The 21,164-nt window shown below is 41.2% G+C and overlaps 1 protein-coding gene across 2 annotated transcripts in view; it reads left to right on the top strand.

Moving 5' to 3' along the window:
- SCAF4 (SR-related CTD associated factor 4) overlaps positions 1-21,164 on the top strand; it is a 42,232-nt gene extending 21,068 nt beyond the window's left edge. For both annotated transcript variants that reach the window (XM_088528954.1, XM_088528953.1), the window contains 12 exons: positions 19-127; positions 478-645; positions 2,092-2,177; positions 2,964-3,154; positions 5,081-5,181; positions 6,281-6,394; positions 7,133-7,289; positions 8,537-8,691; positions 11,505-11,667; positions 11,835-11,915; positions 12,037-12,225; positions 19,943-21,164. In XM_088528954.1, the coding sequence (XP_088385080.1) occupies positions 19-127; positions 478-645; positions 2,092-2,177; positions 2,964-3,154; positions 5,081-5,181; positions 6,281-6,394; positions 7,133-7,289; positions 8,537-8,691; positions 11,505-11,667; positions 11,835-11,915; positions 12,037-12,225; positions 19,943-20,796 (2,368 nt within the window). In that variant the 3' untranslated portion in view covers positions 20,797-21,164. The remainder of the gene's footprint in view (positions 1-18; positions 128-477; positions 646-2,091; positions 2,178-2,963; positions 3,155-5,080; positions 5,182-6,280; positions 6,395-7,132; positions 7,290-8,536; positions 8,692-11,504; positions 11,668-11,834; positions 11,916-12,036; positions 12,226-19,942) is intronic.

Raw genomic sequence — 21,164 nt, 5'->3', positions numbered from 1 at the left:
AAATATTACTGGTTTCAGTGGTTTTCCAGCAGAAGGTATGCAACAACCAGTATTTCCACAACTCCCGAATATGGATCCTTTTCAGCAACGAATGATGGGAATGCAACAGGATCCAATGCGCCACCAGGTAACTTTTAAAAAACTAAATATCTTTAATAAATTTTTAAAATTGTTGTCCTAGTCTTTTTTGAATTTTGTCATTTTCTTCAGTGGAGAAGCACAGAGGAGATGCTCTCACTGAGTGATGAGTGAATGTGGTTTAGTTCTCCAGCTTTCCAGAGAAAGTTGTTTTCATTCTCTGTTCCAATACAGCTTTTTTATTTTTTGCTCTGCAGATAGGATGCTTAACCTGCTTCTTTCAGGCTTCTGCTCTTGTATTGTGAAATTTGAGCAGAGGGACAATTTTGCTCTGACTGAACTGGAAAGTCTAACAGGGTTTTATCCTAACTGGAAGTTTGTGTTCTTTTTTCCCTGAAGGTTCCACTTCCTCCTAATGGGCAAATGTCGGGTTTCGGTCTCCTGCCTACCCCGCAGTTTCCACCCATGGCTCAGCCTGTGATTCCGCCAGCAGCACCTGTACAGCAGACATTTCAGACTCCTTTCCCTGTACAGACTGAAACACATATGCAGAAAACACATCAGCAGGTGGAGACCCTTTTCAATATATAAGTACTTATGTTCTAATATTTAATTTTCTCAAATACACATAACTTCTTCAGAAGAATAAATACCATGAAAACCATGTCTGGAGTTGGCTGTGAGAGTAGTTTATCTGCAAGAAATGTGGATAGCCACAGTGCTACCTGACAACCACGTCAACAACACCAGAGCCAAACAGCATACTCTGATTCTGGAGAGAAGCTATTTGAAAAAGCTAGTTTTTCTGAAATAGTGGAAATGGACTCAGAAGTCTGTAAAAGTTCTTTTTGTTTATTTATTGAAAAATAAAAACCACCAAAAACCTTCCCTCCTGTTCCTAAGGTTTTGGAGGGTATTGTTTGTTCAGTGACTGGCTTCTATCAGAGCAAGACTGTTTTTGAGCCTATGTTAAGGAATGAATGAATTAAATAAGTTTTAGGAGTTCCTAAAGTAGGTGCTAACATTCTGCATCTAAAAAGATTTTAAAGCAGTTCTTTAGGAGCCTGTAGATAATGTTGGGGTACTGAAAATTGATATGTGCTCAGCACTAGAATATTTTTACTTCCTTTTTTTCCAAGAAAAGGAAGTGTTAAATAAGAAAAACGGTATTAAGCTGTCTTTATGTGGAGACCGATGATATCACAGGTTCTAGTAATTACCCCAGAAGGAGCTCCTTCTCAAGAGTTTCTCTGTACCAAATTTGTTAGTCTTGAGTTTTGAGAGATTGTCTGCTCAGATGTTTCCTGGCAGGACTGCATCGTGAAGACTATTTAAAGCTTGGGCAGGACACAGTATGTTTTGGATTCTTTCCAGCAGAATTGTCCTGCAGGATTGGTTAGCTTGGTGCTTGTCGTTTGTGGGGTTTTTGTTCCTTTTTTTTGTTGTTGTTGTCATCTTTTTAATCTCTCCTACTTAGGAATTGTCCTGTATTGTTTCCTTTCAACTTAAGCAAGTGCTTATATATTTAGAATCCCCATTTTTTTGTATACAAACATGTTCATTTTGTCTACGGATGTGTTCACAACTTTAAGCTACTTAATTTTAAGGCCAAACTCATTCTTTAAATATAAATATCTCTAGGAAGGTTTTCAAGAACATAATGTTGGTAAAATTTTAATGAACGTCAGAGAAATAGGATATGGGTGGTTCTTTGTTATACTGTGTAGCTATGACTTAAATCTAACATTTCAATATAATTAATTTATGGACTGATGATATGAATTTTTGCATAAACTGTTTTTAGTATTTTCACAGTGATTGTGTTAAAATCATGTAATACTGGACTGTCTCCTTGTTAGTGACTGTAAAGTAATGGTGAAGTTTGAGAAGAATTGTGTTTCAGTTTCACATATATGAATATTCAGTATAATTTTAGTGCTGCTACATAATTTAGTTAAGACACAAAATGAAATAAAATGCTCAGAATAACAACAACAAAACTGAATATTTCAGGATATGGAAGTGGAACAGCCCCCCGTTCAAGAAGGAAAAAGACATGTTTCTGACAGCAGAAAGTCAAGATCTAGATCTGCATCAAGGTAAATTAGTGGAAGTTCTTTTAATTATAAGGTATACATTGTATAAAGTGTTGGAATTTAATATAAACTTTAGTGCATAATGTCCAAAACTAGTTTTGCTTCCTTTTTTTGTGTAATAAGGAGAGCGTAGGCCTGGTGCTCAGAGAAGCTGCCTCTTTGAATGTCCTGGAGACAGATTAGTGATTTAAGGATTTGTGTACCCCTGAAAGCCAGCTAAGGAAAACTGTAGTTCTTTTTACTGGCAGAGAATAACTTTCGCATCTGTTAGTACTGGCTAAATTTTAGCGAGGCAAAATGTGATAATTTTGTCTGTGTTTGAAAGATGCTTTTTCTTATCAAGAGATGTGTGATCTGGTGTATCGAGGTCCACTGCTTGTCAGAGAGGCAGTTTCCCAGGACCTGAGAGAGCTGGCTCCAGTACTAAGCAAAACCATCTACTTAATTACCAGTCTTCTCCTTTGCCAAACTTCATACGGCTTCTTTGGAGGTTTACTCTCTCTTCCAGACTCTGAGTTGCCATTTTATTTCTATTATAGAATACTTCTGCTTCTCACTTTAATATAAAACTGATACAGAGAAGATTAGAAACTTTAAACTGACTAAATGTTTGGGTGGAGAGCTGCTATCATAACTTGCTGTAGTCCTAAATGCATGTGAAAGGTCCTGGGTTGGTATTTTTTTTACAACTGAACTCTTGCCTGATTAGTTAGCTAGATCCGTGAAGTAGCTGCCTGTCTCTCTGTGTCCGGGTCAGAACGGCTGAAAGTAAATTGCTATTTAAACTAGGTCGCCCAAAAGGAGGCGTTCGCGGTCCGGCTCCAGGTCTCGCCGGTCGCGCCATCGCCGATCCCGCTCGCGATCCAGGGACAGGCGCCGACACTCGCCCAAGTCTCGCTCGCAGGAAAGACGGGAGCGCGAGAGAGAGAGGGAGCGCAGGGCGAAAGGCCTTCCGCAGATCAAGGCAGAAACTGTCAGTGGTGAGTTTGCTCTTTCTGTCTGCTGTCCATGGCGCTTCGCAAGTTCTGCTGGTGCTGCTGTTCAGCTGCTCGAGATCTGCCTTGGTCAGATAACGGGTGTTTTTCTTTTTAGTATCCACTATTTTCTTTAATGAATTCTAGAGTTCTCTGAGGTTAAAGAAATTACTGTGTTTTCAAAAAAATTCTATGCCTTCGTAGGAGTGCACTGTTAAGACAGACTTCGGTATTTAAAAAAAAAATACGAATGTGAAGGAAAACACATTCATCTGTCTTTCATCTGTCGGTCAGAAACTCCACTCATTACACAACTTCTGCTCAGGCTATCTCAGAGGACAACTCCTTCTGACAGAAATATTTGACTGATGTGAAATAATTCACTGGTGACTGACTTCTGTTGTTGTTTTTGACTTATTGAACTGCCATCTTGCCAAAAACACGTGCCAGACAATTCAGTATATTGTTTAAAAAATGTAACTTCTAGCAGTTTTGTGTATCTTTGCTTAGTTTTCAGTGCTTAAAGCATTAGAGATCTGAGACTGAGTTTAGATAACGATTGCCAGTTTATTATTAATTATTATTAGTTATCATTATTTATCGTTATTCCTGCTCCTTCTTACCCTCATATTAGACAATTCAGCCTTTTTGGAATATCTCTAAGTTGGAAATATTTTGACTCTAAAATGAGGAAGGAAAAAGCTGAAACACATTTTTCTTTCCTTTAGGACATGTAAGGTAAAGTAGATTAAACAGCAACTTGAGCACATGATTATAATTTCTGTAATGATTCAATGGTGTGTATCTCAAATCTGTAGAGAAGCTTTGACCTGGAAAACACAAAGGCTAATGTTCTCAATTCTGAAATAATCCTGGTTTTGCCTGTATTTATAGACAAAATGCAGTTGTCATTCTCTGGCGATGTGAAATCTTCCCTTTAATATCAACTAAAAGGAGAACATTCTCCTTGATGTAAAAGGACAAAAGCTTCAAAACAAACAAAAAGACAAAAAAGATGCTATTTAAGGTGATGCAAAAGTTGGTAGCCGTTAGCTTCAAAGCTTACTAGCAGTGTTGTAAGATACTCTTTTTGCCAGCATCTCTTCCAGATTTTGTTACATCAGACTCTTTAAGTCTAGCAACTATATTTCACTCAGCGAGGAAGACATAGATGATGAGTGTTAAGTTGACATAATAGTCTTCTGAGAATATATTTTGAGCTCATCTAAAGTTTTATTAGCCTGAGGACAGAAGTGAGATATAAACATGTTGCTTTACTCTTTCATCACAGAGAAAGAAATCCTTTAAATATTTTTTTTTCTCTTAACATGGAAGTAAATGGCATTGAATAGGTCACTAAAGAGGATATAAGTTCTGTTACTCATTATAGTTGATTCGTCAGCACATTCTGGAGGAAAATCTCACTATAGTAATGGGTGTGTCGCTATAAATGATTAAGTATCATCTTGCTAGTAAGTATCTGTAACTTGTGATGCTGGCCAGGAGCTTGGATTTCATGGTGTTCAGAGTGAGTTCCCTTGTTGTGGAATATCCACCACAGGTGCTGGGAGGATATTTCACAGAGCAGTGCTGGCAGCAAAACATTTTTTCCTTCCTGTGTTTTGCAGAGCTCACAACCTGTGCTTGCAAGTCACCTGTTAATATTAATTAACTAGAAAGCTTGTTTGTAGGTGTGTTCTAACAGTGATTGATTGTGATGTTCTTGCTGTTTTTAACTCTTAATTCAGCCCCAGGCAGGCAAAAAGTGTTTTTCAAATACTCCTTTTAAAGATTGCAAAATAGATTTTAATGTTAGCAGGCTTTTTCATTGGAATGTCATAAGCGACTGTTAACACGACTATTTTAAGATTTTTGGCTTGAGATCTGTACTTACAACTGCTTTTAAAGCTGTGTTAACTCTTTTGATTGTAGTCTGTAGTACTACACTTTGGGTCGGACAACTTGATAAAAGGACTACTCAGCAGGATGTTGGAAGTCTTTTGGAGGAGTTTGGCCCAATTGAATCAATAAATGTAAGTATAAATAGCATAGTGCAAGCCACTTTGATATGCCTTGGTTGCAAAAAGTCTTTTCAGTCTATGAGGAGCAAAAAAAAAAAAAAGATGGATACATTCACAGTATTCAACAGCTGTCTCTTTCTGTGTTCTAACAGAATGTCTGTGTTTTCTAACCAGTGAACTCGGTTCATTTGTGTGTTTCGTGTGCGTGAGGGGGAGACAGGACAGTTGCTTTAGTGTAGCTTTACATTTAAAAAAGATAGCCCTGTTGGGATTAGTCCAGAAGATGACCCCATTTTCATAAAGCTCAAGCTTTAATGATAAAAGGCCATTGAGGAGGTGGACATAGGGCAAATTCTATGCTACTGAGGGTTTCTTTTTCTTTTTTTTTCCTCTTTTTTTTTCTGCTGCTGCTTGTTGTCTAGTTATAGAAAGATAGAGCCTTACTGGTGTTTTTGTTGCTCTTATTTGTTTCTCTTCTATTATTTTAGATAAGCTTGGAAAAGCATTGTTAAGATTTGTTGTGTTAAGGATACTTTATAGATAAACAGTAGTTGTGTTCCAGTAGCAATTTTATTTAAGCAAAACAAACCCAACTTGCGGTTGTAACTTTCTTGCACTTTTCAAATTTTATAAAACAGGATGTATTCTGTTCTTCCTCAAATGCATTAAAAATAATATAATAAAAATTGCAATAAACCTGCAGATAAAATTGAATATGAAGTTGTAATCGGCAATTTGAGATTTGGAATAAAGTTGAGGTATTAGAGTTGTTTTTCTTCCAACAAATTAACTAATTCCAAGGCCACAGCACTTAAACGAATACTACTTTTTAGCCATTTTAAGGATTAAATATGCAATATGAATTAATCTTCTCACATGGAATACAGTTATAAACTTCCTACATAAGAAGTTGCTTCGCATTTACCAGAAACTTATTTCAGGAAGATACTTGCCACTTCAGCTTTTAAAACCTTAAAAATGGTCATATGTCTGTAGTCCTTTCTGAGAAACCTACTGATATTCCATTTAACTGCAGTTAAACTGTTACGTGTTAATTGCTTTGTTACTGTGGTAGCAAAAACAATTTGTTTTTTTCTTAAAATACAAACAGATGATACCGCCTCGAGGATGTGCCTATATTGTAATGGTGCACAGACAAGATGCTTATCGCGCCCTACAGAAATTGAGCCGAGGCAACTTCAAAGTGAACCAGAAATCCATAAAGGTATTTCTTACAAAGTCTCAAATTCTTCTAAAATTAATTGTAATTCTTTTTTTATTGCATTCTAGACTTCTATACATTCTAGATATGCTATTTTGTAAGATATGTAGACATATATATGAATGAGCCTTGTTTATGTTAAGTCTTGTTCCTGTTCTGTAAAGCAGCTCATAGAATTTGTGTTCGTTTCCCTAAGAGATTGCCCATAGTTATATATTCCACCAGCGAAAACGGTGTGTGTCTTTTAATTGTAACAGTGGATTGTTAACCATGATTTTCCTTGATGCTGGTTACTTTTTCTTATAACGGAGCTTTATTAATACTCTTTGAAGCCTTACCACATAATAATGTGGTAGAAGTCATTCATTGTTGAAGTTCTTTCTTCTGTAGAACATTATACTAGAGAGGGTCACTGTCCTCTGAAGCAAAATAAAGTTCACTTGAAGAAATGCTTGTTGTGCTTATAGAGCAATTCTAGTTAGCTGAAATGACCTGGGATCACTTAAAAGAAGCATAGAAGTGCTTTCTTCAAAAACTGTATGCAACTGCTGGTCAGAATAGCACATAAAAGCTAATTCTGCTTTACATAACCTATTTGAGTTTTGCCCTTGAACTACTTTTCCTGCTATTTCAATTAGAGTATTCTCCTTTGCTTCCTAACCTCAAACTGTAGTGCTATTTAGTGAAAACCTAGTCATTAAAGTGAAAACATGTTACTGACTACATATATTTTCCCCCAAGATTGCATGGGCTTTGAATAAAGGAATAAAGCCAGATTACAAGCAGTATTGGGATGTAGAATTGGGGGTTACCTACATACCATGGGACAAAGTGAAGCCCGAAGATCTGGAAAGCTTTTGTGAAGGAGGAATGTTGGACAACGAAACTCTTTGTCCAGGTAAAATACTGTTGGATCTGAAAAGTGTTTTTTTAAGCAGTCATCCCCATACTGTGGTATTGAGGTTGGTGTGGCTGATGTTCCTGAGGGTGGCGTGTAGCAGCCTTCACGTGGCTCGGGGCTGCAGTCGGGGTGACCTGGGGCTTACAGGGACACCCAGGTGGTCAGTGCTGGTGGGTCGTTAGCGCGAGGGGAGCGGGCTAAGCAGCACTGGAGCTGCGGGTGTCCTGCCGGCTGCACTGCGCTCTGCCCTCCCCAGGAATCCGGGCTCAGCTGCCCCGGGGCTGGCGCAGGCCCTCCGGTTTGTGGGACGTGTCTCTGGCAAGGGAACCTCCGTTTGAAGTACTTGTGTGAAAATAAAATGTTTCCATTCCGATTGCCTCTGTTTGTTGGTTTTTGTATTAATAGGAGAATTTCAGCTCCTTTAGGAGGCACTGTGTTTAATTTGGCTGAAATAATTTTGTATATAAGCCGAAAAAAGAGCAGGTTTTGTTTCTTTTTGAATTAAAAAAATAATTTCATCTGTTGTAAACAGTAGCTCCAAATCAATTACAGGTTATGTCAGTATGGAATTGCTAAGGATAAGCCACAGTGCTAGCTGTTGTGGTTTTAAAAGTAATACTAAATAAATGCAGTATTTACGTAAGAATTGAACTAGCACTCTAGGTTATTTTGCTGGTCTTAACTGTGCAACTGTTGAATGGTAATGCTGTTTAGCTGCTGAAATGTGATTTTAAACCTGAAGCTGATGTTCCTCCTGTTTTGTAGTCATTCCACATTGTTGTATTTTCATTTTGCTTTGAGTTGTAAATTTTAGATTTTCAAAAATAGCTTTTCAAATAAGTGAAAAAGCTGCTGCTTTGCCCTAGAATAATGAAATGTGATGAAGGCTTCTCCCAAGGCAGCCTTGCTGCTTTTGTTGCAGCTTTAGTATCCTGGACGTGCACATGCGCCGTTGGCACAAAGAGTAGAATTGGGAAATGACGAATGAAAGGAGTAGATTTGTTTGCCCTTTTTCAATGACAGTGGTTTGCTGTACTGTATTCAAAGTAATTTGGGGATTTCATTTTCAGAAATACCCTTTAAATAAAACTTATTTCTGTAGGCTTCTCTTTGTTTGCAAAATAATTTTATTTGGCTTCATTTTTTTTAAACATTGCAAAACATACTGGTTTTACATGGCAATACTTGACTACTTGTCCACTTCTACTGAACCTTTTATTTTTCTTCCTTTATTTCTAATGCAGAGTGGAAGGGGATTCCCAAGAAGTCTGAAAATGAAGTAGCTCAAAATGGAGGTGCAGAAGCTACACATAATGAACCAGTCTCACCTATACCTAAAGCTTTACCTGTTCCAATTCCCGTTCCCATGCCTGCACCAATAACTGTACCTCCTCCACAGGTGAGAGTTGCTTCTTGTTTGCTTTGGATAGCTCATCAGAACTGATGAATAGCTTAAGTAGTTGAATGTGTGTTTCACGTTGTCCGCAATTATAACTGCTCGTGTTAGCAGACTGCCCATGCTGGCACTTCACACAGGTAATTTTCCTGTGCCATAAATCCACTATGCACCTAAAATTGGGTTACTTGCTCTTTCCCTCATAAAAGAGCAACACAATGTAATTGAAGAACACTTCCTGTTCTGCTAAGCCACAGGCAGACTTGGAAAAACCAAGCCCACTAGGTCTGGAGCACATTTTGTGCCCAGCAGGAGCAGAGCTTCTGGTCTCATTCCCTTTGAAAGGGAGGTAGTTTGCATGTACCCACACAGCCTTGGGAATTGAGGCAGCACGTGGTTAGTGGGAGCGACGCAGCATGTGCTTCAAAACCTCACTGCTGCCATGAACCAACATGCAGGTGTAGCCTGTCAGATTCAAAGTTATGTACAGCTCAAAATTTTATTGTGATGTATGTTAAAAGTAATTGTTAGCTTAAATATCTTGCAGTAATTAAAAACAAAAAAGTTATTCTCTCAGGTATTTAATAATCTGTTTCTCTTTTAGCTTCTTGACAAACGATTGTTACTAGTTTTATTGTAATCGTTTTTTCTGCTCACTTAAAATACTAATGTACCTTTGAAGACCTTTGAATAAAACTATTTTAAATGTTGGGAAAATATGATTTGTGAGCCACAACATGGCAGATAGGCAAAAAAAAAAAAAAAAGATGAACTCCAGTTATTCAAAGACAAAAATATTTTATCCAAGCCCATGGTTTCAGAGCATAGAATGGTTAATTCTGTTTTGACACAGGATTCCTGTAATTCTGTAAGATTTTTTCAATAAATAAACAAGCAGGTCAAATCTTGAAATTCAGAGGGCTTTAGTACAAAGTAGCTGTTATTAAAATTAACTGTAATATTAGTGTTTTTTCATTGAATTCACACTGTGAAACAAAGCATAAATAAGAAACCCAGCAGTTTTGTAACATGAGAGTGAGGTGAGTTTGTTCCAGTCGCATCAGTCTTGTTGGTTTTTTACTATGGCAAAGGAACTTTTCCTGTAGTATTTGCAAATTCAGACTGGGATCAGGGAGCTGTATTTGGTCGGTGTCTCTGGCTTCACCATGAAATACGTGCATCATACAGTTCATTATTGTTATTATTTAGGCTGTATTACACTTGACCAGTTCAGTTATCTTTTCTAGAGCACTATAAATTAAAATAGCTTAACAATTTGTAAATAGTTCTCAAAACTTACCGGTTTGGTTCAGCTCTCATGATATAGATGATGTTAGTAGTAAAGGTAACTTGTTTTTGCTATGCGTATGTCTAAATGTGGCATAACACCTAAAGGAAATAGCTCACTATGTGCCGTTTTTCGTTTAAATCACTTTTTATAACCCCTTTGCAGTTTGTCTGACGTGTTTTGTCCCATGGCACAAGCAGAGCTGCTCTCGCCCGTGCTTGGCCTCGGTGGTTGGGGCTGTGGCGGTCGCTGCTGGGCGGTGGGAGGCTGCTCGCTCCGGCAGAGCTGGAAGGAGCGCTGGCACGCGGAGACCGCGGGCTCCGTCTGCCTGTCCGGGTGCTCCCCGGCAGCCGGCGCCCGTCTGCCCTGGTGCCTCTGTGAGCCCCTGAGGCGGGGTGACACGTGGGACGCCAGCAGAGCAGGTTTGATGCCTTGTCCCAGTTTAGGCTGCAGAACCACCTGCCGAATCCAGCCGCCCACCATGGTGCTGTCCGTGACGCGGGTCAGCTCTGGTTGCCCTCTGCCCACGGGCAGTCCCTGTTGTTGCCTCGGTAGCTCCTCGTGTCCTCCTGAGTCGCTTCGCTGCAGGCCAGGGCCTGGCGGCAGCTTTGGTCGGACTGCAGGCAGGTGGCACTTCCCTGCTTAGGGGTCACGTCCCAAAGAGCTGCATCTCCCTGCAGGGAGAACACGGGCTTCCCAGTACCACCCCCCCGCGGGCTGCACGTGCAGGGATGGGAGCCCAGGTCGCTGGACGTTACCAGCGAGGGTGCAAGTAGCCTTAGGGGCCTTAATCAGTAATGTCCCTGCGCGAGTGGTAGCCCGTGTAGGAAAGTGTAGTTCTTTGGCCTGGAAAGCCTCTTTCCGGCCACAGGGCCCTTGCCGCTGGGAAGCGAGTTGGGGAACTCTGCTGGCTTCCACCTGCTGGAGTGAGACCTCTTCCTGCCCGGAGCGCCTGAGCTGCTGCTGGTTGTGGTGCCCCTCCGGCAGCCCGGGGTCGTCCTCAGGGTCTCCTCTGGCCGGGGGAAACTGCTTTGAGAGGTGCTTTACTTTTGATTGACTTCAGTCCACAAGCAGCTTGACATAGACTGGAATGAAAATCCCAATAATAATTGCCAAAGTAAAGAAAGCAAAGGTCATTCTAATAGGCAAACCTAGCTGGTTAAGAAAAACTAACTAAATAAAAAGTTCTGAAATTGCTCTGAAGTTGTGCAGTATACCATGCTGGCTAATAAAATTTATACTGGCTACTGTATAATGGCTATATTTAGATGTTAGATCAGCATGTCATAACATTGATGAGCGCAGAGGCTCATTCTTCCTTTAAGAAGAGAGGCAAACAAGATTAATGTTTATATTTTAAGCTGGAGTTCTTTGACTGCTAATTAGATCAATTATTTAAGACACCTTATTGCAATGTAATTTAAGATAGTTTAAGCTATCTTGTTTTGATGGACCAAGCAAAGAAGAAAAATCTGTACATAAGGCCTTCAGTCTTGATATAGTATCGTTTTCCTCTTCCTTTCCATAGGTTCCACCACATCCCTCAGGCCCCCCTGTGGTGGGCGCCCTCCAACCCCCTGCCTTCACAGCACCTTTAGGAATCCCTCCTCCTGGATTTGCTCCTGGGGTGCCACCGCCGCCGCCACCGCCCTTCTTACGACCAGGGTTCAACCCAATGCATTTACCACCAGGTACATTTATGTATTTATAGAAATATTAAGTCCTTTATGTTGCGCCTACTTTTATTGGCTATGTGATTTAAAAAACAAACAAACAAACAAAAACAAACAAACAAAAAACCTGCACAACCACATTTTGGTTAAGTGATACGCTATGTTAATAAATGCTTTTCTTATAGGCTTTCTTCCTCCTGGACCACCACCACCTATAACTCCTCCAGTATCTGTTCCTCACACTCCAGCAGTTAACATCCCAAACTGTAAGTGTTTGAATCCTGGGCAAGTAGCTGTGGAAGAAAGGTATCATGAAGGCAGAGAAACTGACCTTTTTTTTTTAAAAAAAAAAAAAAAAAAAAAAAAGTTAATGCAATTGTTCTTTAGCTACAGCAGCTGGGGTAAATGAAGACACTACAAAAGATGCATCTGTTGGAAATCCCATCCCTACGGTGGTATCTGGATCCAGAGGGAATGCAGAAACTAGTGATAGTTCCAAAATATATCCGACTGTTCCACCTCCTGTAGCACCTACTAATGTACCTGCTCCTGTTACCCAAGCTATTCCACTTCTTGGTAAGTTCTTTTTGTATTTATTCTCCAGTTTATTGTTTTCTGAATTAGAAATAAGGTTTTCATTTTGCTGCTGATTTACAGTTTCTGGGAAACTAAAGTGGATTTTCAGTATTTGTTCAAATTTCTGCTTTGAAATAATTTTAAAGGCTGGTTTTGCACAGAAGAAACAGTAAAACTGGTGTTATTGAAGATCTCTGGGTTTTTTTTTTTGAAGAAACGAAACTGTAAATTTTAACTTACAAATTCAGGCCAGTGGCATGTTGTCTAGTTTAACAAATTGCAAGTTTGTAGAATATCTTAATGAAAAAACATTGTTACATGAACCGTGTTTTAGGCTTGATTCTTGCATGTATAGTGACTTCTATAAACATATAGCAGAAGAGTATTCTTTCAAAACTGTATTTTTTAAAATCTGTCAAAATATGACATACTATTTCTGTATGGAATAAATTATTTTAATAAAAATAAATTTTTAAAAAGCTTTCATTTAACCCTGTTTTACAGGTTTTGAAACCTTTTTGCTTGTCAAAAGAGCATATTACTAAAATGAGTTAACTCTGGATATCTTTCATAGATTTAAATCTATGAAAAACCTCAACATGAGAAGTAGAGGATAGCGTGCTGTTCAGTATTGCAGGGGTTGGCTAAATATTTATCTTTGGCCCTTTATTGTTCAGTGTCAAGAATACAGTCAGAAGGCAACGAGAGGATTGTTCCATTTATGTGATTTCAGACCTCTAAATGAGAGCATGACAAGGATATGAAGATTAATTTTAAGTGTGTTTATTCCTAAACATGTGCAGTATTAACTGCAGAACAAACTTAAGATTTTTCTTTTTCTCCCTCTGAGAGTTTACCGCTCTGTTGCATTCAATGCATAAGTTTTCCTGCTGTGACTAGTGATTTTTGGATGCTTCACGTTGGAAGCTCTAGACGACACCCTCCTAAACGGAGCTGTTCAAAAGCGACGAGCCTCTTCCCTCTACAAACCCGGCTGCTTGTGACGTCCAGCAGAGCAGGCGTCCAGAGCCAGTAACTAGGTGTTCTGAGAGCAGCTTGGCCATTTGACAGATAGAGATGGGCTTAAGGAAAAAACCGTGGTGGCAGCAAGGGTGTGTTTTGTAGTGATAAGGGTTATCTGCCTTTACACTTTTTCAAGACACACGTCTTAATAGCTAAAGGATGTTTTCTGTTTTTTATAATGGTAATCCAGTATTACCAAATTATTTGAAGTTTTATGTTACTGTGTCTTGTATATCGTAACCTGAGCCTTTTATTGCAACCCTTTGAAATGCATCATTCCTCGCTGGAAGGCTCTGTTGCTGTATACAGAAGAAAAAGCTTTTGTAAAAAAAAAAAAAAAAAAAAAAAAAAAAGATTGAAAGTGAAGCAATTTAAATGCCCATGTCACTTGGGGGGGACAGTAGTCTTTACTCCTACAAATTCAAGGAAGGTGAGTTTTATAAATTAGAGAATCAAGCATTTACCTTTGTTTTTATTAGTTGCTGTATGGGATAGTTGAGGATGCAGTTGCCATGCAGTCAGTCTCATCAAGAAGGGGTCAGAGAGGGTGTGACGTTTTTGTTTGTTTTTCAGATTATAAGTCTGTGTACATTCACAGTGTAGGAGAACCGAAGTACTAACTAAAAGCTTTCTCTGTTCCTTTTTCAAGTAATTACATATGGTATCGACAAATGTCTTATTTCAAAGGGAAGTTATAAAATCAAGGAGTTAAGTAAAGTTTTTCCATTCCTGACATTTCAGAGTTACAGGGGACTATTCACAATGAGATGTAAGATATAACAAAAGCAGCAGAAATAGATTATAACATTTTACATGATTAAAGGTTGGAAAAAAAAAAAAAGAAAAAGAATAATTTTGGTCTCTCTTGCTTTTAAGTCTCTCCAGTAAGTTGAGACAGAGGGAGCTCTTGTCTAAAACCACTGTGACTCAGCAGTTGAGCATAACTATGACTGCGAGAGACCAGATCTGGTCTCTTCTTAAGCTGGAAGAAAAACATGAGGTGATTCCCCCCACCCCGCCATGTGTGCTGTATGTGGATTGCAAGGAAGAAGCATCCCTTGCAGTCCTCCCTCCCCTTCATCCGAAGTCGGGAGCTGGCCGGGCTGGGCCTGGTTCCTCTCCGTTCTGCGTGCCAGGTTTCATCCCGGGCGGGACAGGAACGTGGGGCTCCGCACGCGCCTGCAGCCGGGGCGCCTGCAGGGCTCCCCCCGGGGCGAAGCCTGCAGCTTGCGCAGGGCAAACATGTGGGAACGGGACACGGGCATGAGTAGGTAGGTGCAGTTTGCCCCGGGCCACCAGGTGCTTCAGGCAGAAGGGCCTTGTGCTCCCAAGCACATAGGATTTAGCTCCCCGGGCAGGTAACTGGCTGCGTGACTAGTGTTTCGTGAGGCCCCCTTAAACAGCTACTTAAGCGTGCCTGTGGTGTGGTGCTCCAAGCTGAGATAAGAAGGTAGAAGGATGGGCTTGACAGCATCGTGGAGTGTTTCCTGAGGACTCTGCCCGGGGAACTAGGGGGAAGGGGCTTCAGTAGCTTATCAAGAAGAACGAAGAAGCGTCCTTCGGATCTTGGGGGCAGCATAGAAGAAGCTGCTTCTGCGAGCTGACTTCAAAGCTGAATGAAGATGGCTCTGAAGAGACTCCCGTAGAAACCTAAACCCCATAACCATGCCTGAGAATGCCTCATGTAGTCTGTAAAAATGCAGGAACTCTTTCCTAACTTCTGTAACTTCAAAATGAAGCTCATCTATCTGTCCTTTTTTTTTTTTTTAATGGAAGATATGTTATAAAGTAATTCTAAATTGATGGATTCTTGTAAGATTTCATGTGCTTTCTTAGCATTACTAAGTTACATTCTGTTTCATCTCCACTAATTCCATTCATTCCTCCAGTGTAATTCTTTCATCACTTCCAACGACGGCATGTTTGTGACTCCCAAGGAGTGATCCCTTGTGGACATTGTATCTAAATTTTTGTGCTAATTTCTTAAAAACAAACGAACAAAAAACAAAAACAAAAACCCTCCAGCTTGTTTCAATTTAGTTGTATCCTTGATCATATTCCCTGTTGTTACAACCTCTTGTTCTTATTTTGGACAAGATGATCCAGATTGTAACTGATTTTTTGAGTATGTGCTGCTCATATCTTTTAAATGATCTGCAGGACAGAATTTTTATAGACACTTTTTACATGCAACTACTGCAGAAAGTGATAGGGTTTGATTTGTCAACTTGGTCTGAGTGCTGAGCAAATGCTGTAATCTGGACCAGTAATAAATTGCTGTTGCAGATGTTTTGTTTTATTCAGATTCTGTGATTATTATCTTGATTAAACACACCATATTGCAGTTTTGTAGGTATGGTGTAATGCTCTTTATACCCAAACTTACATACTATTACATACTATCTAAGAATAATATACCATAGTTCTCATGGAGCATGGTATTTGTTTTCTGTTAATGCACTCTGAATTATTATTCTTTTCTCCCTTGCTGGTTTGCTCCTAAGCAGCTACATGGTCTTTTTGTAATCTGCATTAAATCATAAAAGACAGTGTGTAATATTTGAGCTAATCACAGTGTTTGTGTATTATGAAGTAGATCTGATAAAAGGAAGTGTCAATTTTTAAGTAATACAGGATATTAACAATGATAAGCTTGCTACATTCCCACTCACTTTTGGTGAAGGCCTGTGTTAAAAGCCTAACAAACACTGCATCTTTCCTAATTGCATATATGAGTGTTGCTTCCATACCGATTATACTACTGAATGAGAGTTCAGAGGTAAGGAAAACATGAATCCTCAAGCACCATTCGTGAAATTAAATTTTACCTTCGTGATTCACATGGCCTGGATCAGTTTTAGTGTGCATGTCTTACAAAGCAAGAATTTTAGAAGTCTGATACCTGTAGCCAACACTGTATATTTGTGTAGTTTGATTCTTACATCCTTTTTAAAAAAATCTTAAGTGAATAGGAACCAACTCTTACTGTCTTCAGTGATGGGCCTCAACTGCCCTGGAAAATGTGGGTCCTTAAGGCAGGTTATTTAAGGGGAGAGTCTGTACTGGACTAAGCGTAGGGTTCCTTCTTTGCACTCTTGGCCTGTTCTAAAGGACTCTGTATCAAACCCCAGAGAAAGACGCAATGACTCAAAACAGTGTATTTGGTACCATTTCCAAGTATTTCCTGATTGTGTTTAATTTTCTAGTTTAAGATGCGGCATCCCCCCCGGTTTAATGCGACTTGCTAAATGTGGCATAACATCAAACTTGAGGGGTAAACCTTCAGCCTGTTCTGCTGGTAGCTGAAGCTTTTGACTCCTTGTTCCCAAATGTCTTTCCATCACATTTCCAAAAAGAGCTGTGTTTGAAGCAATGTTGGTATGCTAGATACCTTTGCTTCCCTTGCTTTCTTGTAGCAGCTGAGAAAAATGTCTAACAGATCGGAGGAGAGATGGGGGATGGAATCACTTAGTTGGTAGAGTTCTGTTTTTTTGTTTGTTTTAAATCTCACTTATGTTAGCATTTGTAACTGATAACTGTCACAAGGGAACGTGGGTTTTCTTGAGCAGCAAGAGAAGGTAACGGGAAATGGAATTCCAGTGACCTGGAAATCTGTCTTTTTACTTAATTATCAAGCAGTAAGGAAGACTGCTCTGGCCTCTCTGCATAGAAGATGCTTCTTCAGGACAGCTATAGCCATTTTGAGCTCTGCCTGATGAGTAAAGCGGAATTATGAAATGTGTGACACTGTGGTGGTTCTTACATGTCTGAAGCTTTGCAGGGGGCTTGGTGAGGGGCTGTGCTAGTACGTTGATACCTGAGCTCTTCCTGTTAAACGCTCTCTTCGTGTTCCTGAGGACCTTGTAATCACCATCCCCGGTAATGGTAAAAGTCACAACTAGAAATAAGTTGTGAAAGCAACGTATGCTTCTCCAGCTTTGACCCAAAGGAACTTCAATGTACTAGGGGCCGCCTCGGAGCGTTACCGCAGGAGCAAAGCCGCGTCTCACCTGAGTCGTGCAGAACAGTCAGTTGTGGACGGAGGCTCATTCCAATAAGCAGGGTGAAAGGATTACAAAAAGGCTTGTGCTTAGACACAAATACAGGCTGGGACAGAGGCAGCCTGGCACGCGTCTGCACAGAGATGAGGTGGTCATTAAATCACTTTTTCTCCCTCGGAGCTTGGATATTTCAAGTTGGAGAAACTATTGAAACTATTTTCAATTTTAATTAAGTGTCTTTGCCCTAATGAGGTAACAGAGGTCTGAAATTTTCCTGGAAGATGAGCATGTAGTCTGTGCCATTAACTTTATCAAGCATTTTCAATAAACTTGAATGTGTTTCTGGATGGTTCTTTTGGAGCAAATATTTAACTAGTGCCTGATTTGTCAGCACTATAAGGAAACTCTTTAATGATTCTTTGCAATGGATACTGCAGCCTAAATGTGTGAGTAGGTTTATTTAAAATAAAAATTGTTCAGCTACCCTGATGATGTGGTCCAGATTGCAGAAGAATGAGTTTCTAGATACTGTTACACTTCTGTGAATAATTCTATGTGGAAATAAGGTTGAAACACTACATTACTGCTACCTGATTGGAAAAAAAAAAGTCACACTTGACCTTCACGCTGTCATATCCTCACCTACTGTGTTGCTATAGAGCAAAAGTATTTACCTATCCTGAACTCATCTCATCTCAGTTACGCCTTTGTGCTTTATTAATTTTCTGGGGGAAAAGCTCTTTTGCTGATTGTAAATCAGAAAATATCCACAAAAACTAACAATTTAGTAAAATAAAATTCTTGGAAGATATCACTAGCCATATGTCTGTCTCATCAGGTCTGCACAGTGTGAAGCCACACAAGGAGTTTAAATTAGGTTAAATTAGGAGTTTAAATAGGCCTACAGCCTTACGATTGCAAAAGGAGGGGGAGTGCTGCTTGTTTTGAAATTAAAAGCAAACAGGAAAAAATAAGCTATTGCTGGCTGATCATTTCTTTCAAAGAGTGTGACAGAGCAAGCCTTAGAAGTGGCTGCTTGGAGGGGAAGGTAAGATGATACCGTGGACTTGAAGAATATTCATGTCTCTGCTGCCTGGGCTCTACAAATCAGCAATACATGATTTCTTTCTAATACAAGTATGAACGGCATTAAAGTGAAAAGATTTCTGTTAGAGAAGGTACAGGGGCATAATTTAGTATAAGAAGTGCTGTGGTGGAAAGGCATTAAATGCCATTTTCAGAATGCTGTGGTTAGTTGGGATAGAAACACTTAAGTTGCAGAGAGAAGCTGATACAATTGAAGGGCATCTACTCCATTTTTCTCATTAACTTGAAAGCAAAGTGAAGTTTACAGTGATGATACTTAGCTAAACGTTTAGTTCTAGTGTATATTAACTTACATTGCTGGTACTCTTAACTTTCATTTTTAGTGATAGAGCCTGAAATAGAGTATTCTTTATGACCTCAACAAATTTTAAAAAGAAAAGAAGAGAGATTAGGATAGGGTTTTTGCCTGTTCTGCTGTTGATGATCTCTAAAGGCCTGTCGGGATCACTTTTTAGAAAAATGCATGCTCTGATCATGTGCTCTGTCAGCTGTGGGGATTACTTTCAGGTAGGGGAGTGCAGAAGCACAGGACAGAGCCAGTGTAAAAGCCCCTGGGATGAGGCAGGAGTGTCAGCAGTTGCAGTGAGAGCAGACGTGCAGGCTGGGCCTGCGCACGGTGCCCGTGGGAGGCACCGAGCAGGAGCCGGGTGCCCTTGGGATCGTTTGGAATCGCTGCTGCTTGCGGTGGTGACAGCGAGCTCCGGGCTGGGCTTCCTCAGGTGGCGTGTTCTGAGGGACCCTGTGTGTGTAAATACATCTGTACTGTCCTGAGGACCGCGTGGAAACGGAGTCCGTATGTAAAAGGGGGAAACAGTTGGCCTTGGATGTATGCTGTAAAGGATGGAAAACTGTATTAAAAAAATGCCCCAAAGTTTCATGTTGCATTTCTTGTTAGTTTATGTTACAAGGTTTAGTTTATTAAAACTAGACTTTGTTGTAGCCATCTTGTCTGGAATGGTAAATTGAGCTGTTCGTAATCCTGTTTCCTCCCGCTTTCTCGTTCTGACCTTAACTGGCTTCATGGCTGACTTTGTATCTGCTGCCTCTTCCGCACTCGACAAACCTTGCTGTAGACCCAGGCCAAACCCCAGGTGTTGGCGCCAGATGCGGTGTGGACTGTGTGTATGACACGGGGAGGAGGTTTATACAGGGCTAGTAAAGGAGGTGTCTTTAGTTAGGACCCTGGAAAGCGTAACTTACTGGGAAGATGTTCAGTCAGGAGGCAGTTGGCAGAGCACATCCTGGGAGCGAAGTGAGCGTGAGCCAGAGCTCTGCCCTGCACAACGGTAACTGCTCCTGCGCAAGGTGATGCCTTTGGGAGAAGCGATTAATTTACCTACTTGGTCATTAATTGCCCTTAGCACGAGACAAACTTCAGCTTGAAAGCTACGCTCTTAGCTATGCCCCTTTTACAGTACGTTCTCATTAAAGCAGCATGTGCATGTGCACACACACATGGGTGCTCTGTTACTGGCTTCATGAGACCATTTTGGTTAGAACTGAACCTGTAAGAATGTCTTCTCCCCCACAGCTTGTTCCGACGTGGTTTTTCCCCTTCTTCATGCGCGTGTGTTTGTTTGTTGCAGGTACTCAAGCAGTGGCACCGCCGCCGCCGGCGCCCGTTGTTGGGCTGCAGACTCCGTCCACGGGGCTGTTGGGCGCGCGGCCTGGCTTGATCCCGCTGCAGCGGCCGCCGGGGATGCCGCCGCCGCCGCCGCCTCTGCAGCGCTTCCCCCTGATGCCGCCGCGCCACATGCCGCCCCACATGATGCACAGGGGGCCGCCGCCCGGGCCTGGCGGCTTCACGATGCCGCCCCCGCACGGCATGAAGACGCCCTTCCCGCCGCCCGGCCATTTTGTGAGGCCGAGTGGCGGGATGCCCAGCAGCAGTGGCCCGAGCGGACCGGAGGAGAACAGGGATGGACGGCAGTTCAGGAACGACAGGCAGACTTTCACTCCCAACAGAGACCAGGAGAGGTTTGGAGGAAGGAGGTCTTTTGGAAACCGGGTAGAGAACGATCGCGAGCGCTACGGGAACCGCAGTGATGACCGAGAGCACGAGCGGCTCGGTAACCGCGAGAGGAGAGAGTGGGGCCGGCGGAGCCCCGAGCGGGAGCGGCACAGGGACTTGGAGGACAGGAGCAGGCGGTCCAGCGGGCACCGAGACCGCGAGCGCGACTCGAGAGACAGGGAGTCTCGCAGGGACAAGGAAGAAACCCGGGGGAAGGAGAAGCTTGAGGTGATGGACAGGGAGGACGGCGACAAGAACCATGACTCCCACGGCGACAGGATGGAAGATGCAGACATTGTTTCCGAACTCGGTCAAGGCGAGTCGGAACCCACGGGTGTAAAAGCGGACGAAGCGCTAACGCCTGCGGCTACCTCATGTGCAGAACAAGCCGAGAAGGAGGTCGGCTCGGTCGCCGAGGCCCCTCGCTAGAGACTGGGATCGGTGAGCGCCCGGCAGGGACGTTGCTTGGCGTGTCGAGCTTTAGCCTTGTACAGTCTGCTGTATCATACTCGCTTCTGCTTCTACCGCAGCCCCGCAGCAGTCGCTGGGAGGTTGTAAGCAATTTGATTGCTTCCCTTCTATTTAAAATAGCCACAACATAACACAAGATACTGAAGACGTGATTAAAATATTACCCATTTTTTTGCTGTAACTTTTTTAAAGTTTTGACTTTAAAAAGTTTACAAATCAGAAGTAGAAGTGCTTTCTATTTTTTTTTTAATTTAAGAAAAGGTAACGGTGAAAGCTCCTCAAAACAATAGGGATGTGTTTTTAATAAACTCTATTTTCGTAACAAA

This window comes from Tinamus guttatus, unplaced genomic scaffold (assembly GCF_059628265.1).
Source record: "Tinamus guttatus ecotype Peru unplaced genomic scaffold, ASM5962826v1 Tinamus_guttatus_pri_ptg000318l, whole genome shotgun sequence".
Lineage (NCBI taxonomy): Eukaryota > Metazoa > Chordata > Aves > Tinamiformes > Tinamidae > Tinamus > Tinamus guttatus.
This window is presented reverse-complemented; position numbering and strand designations above follow the sequence as displayed.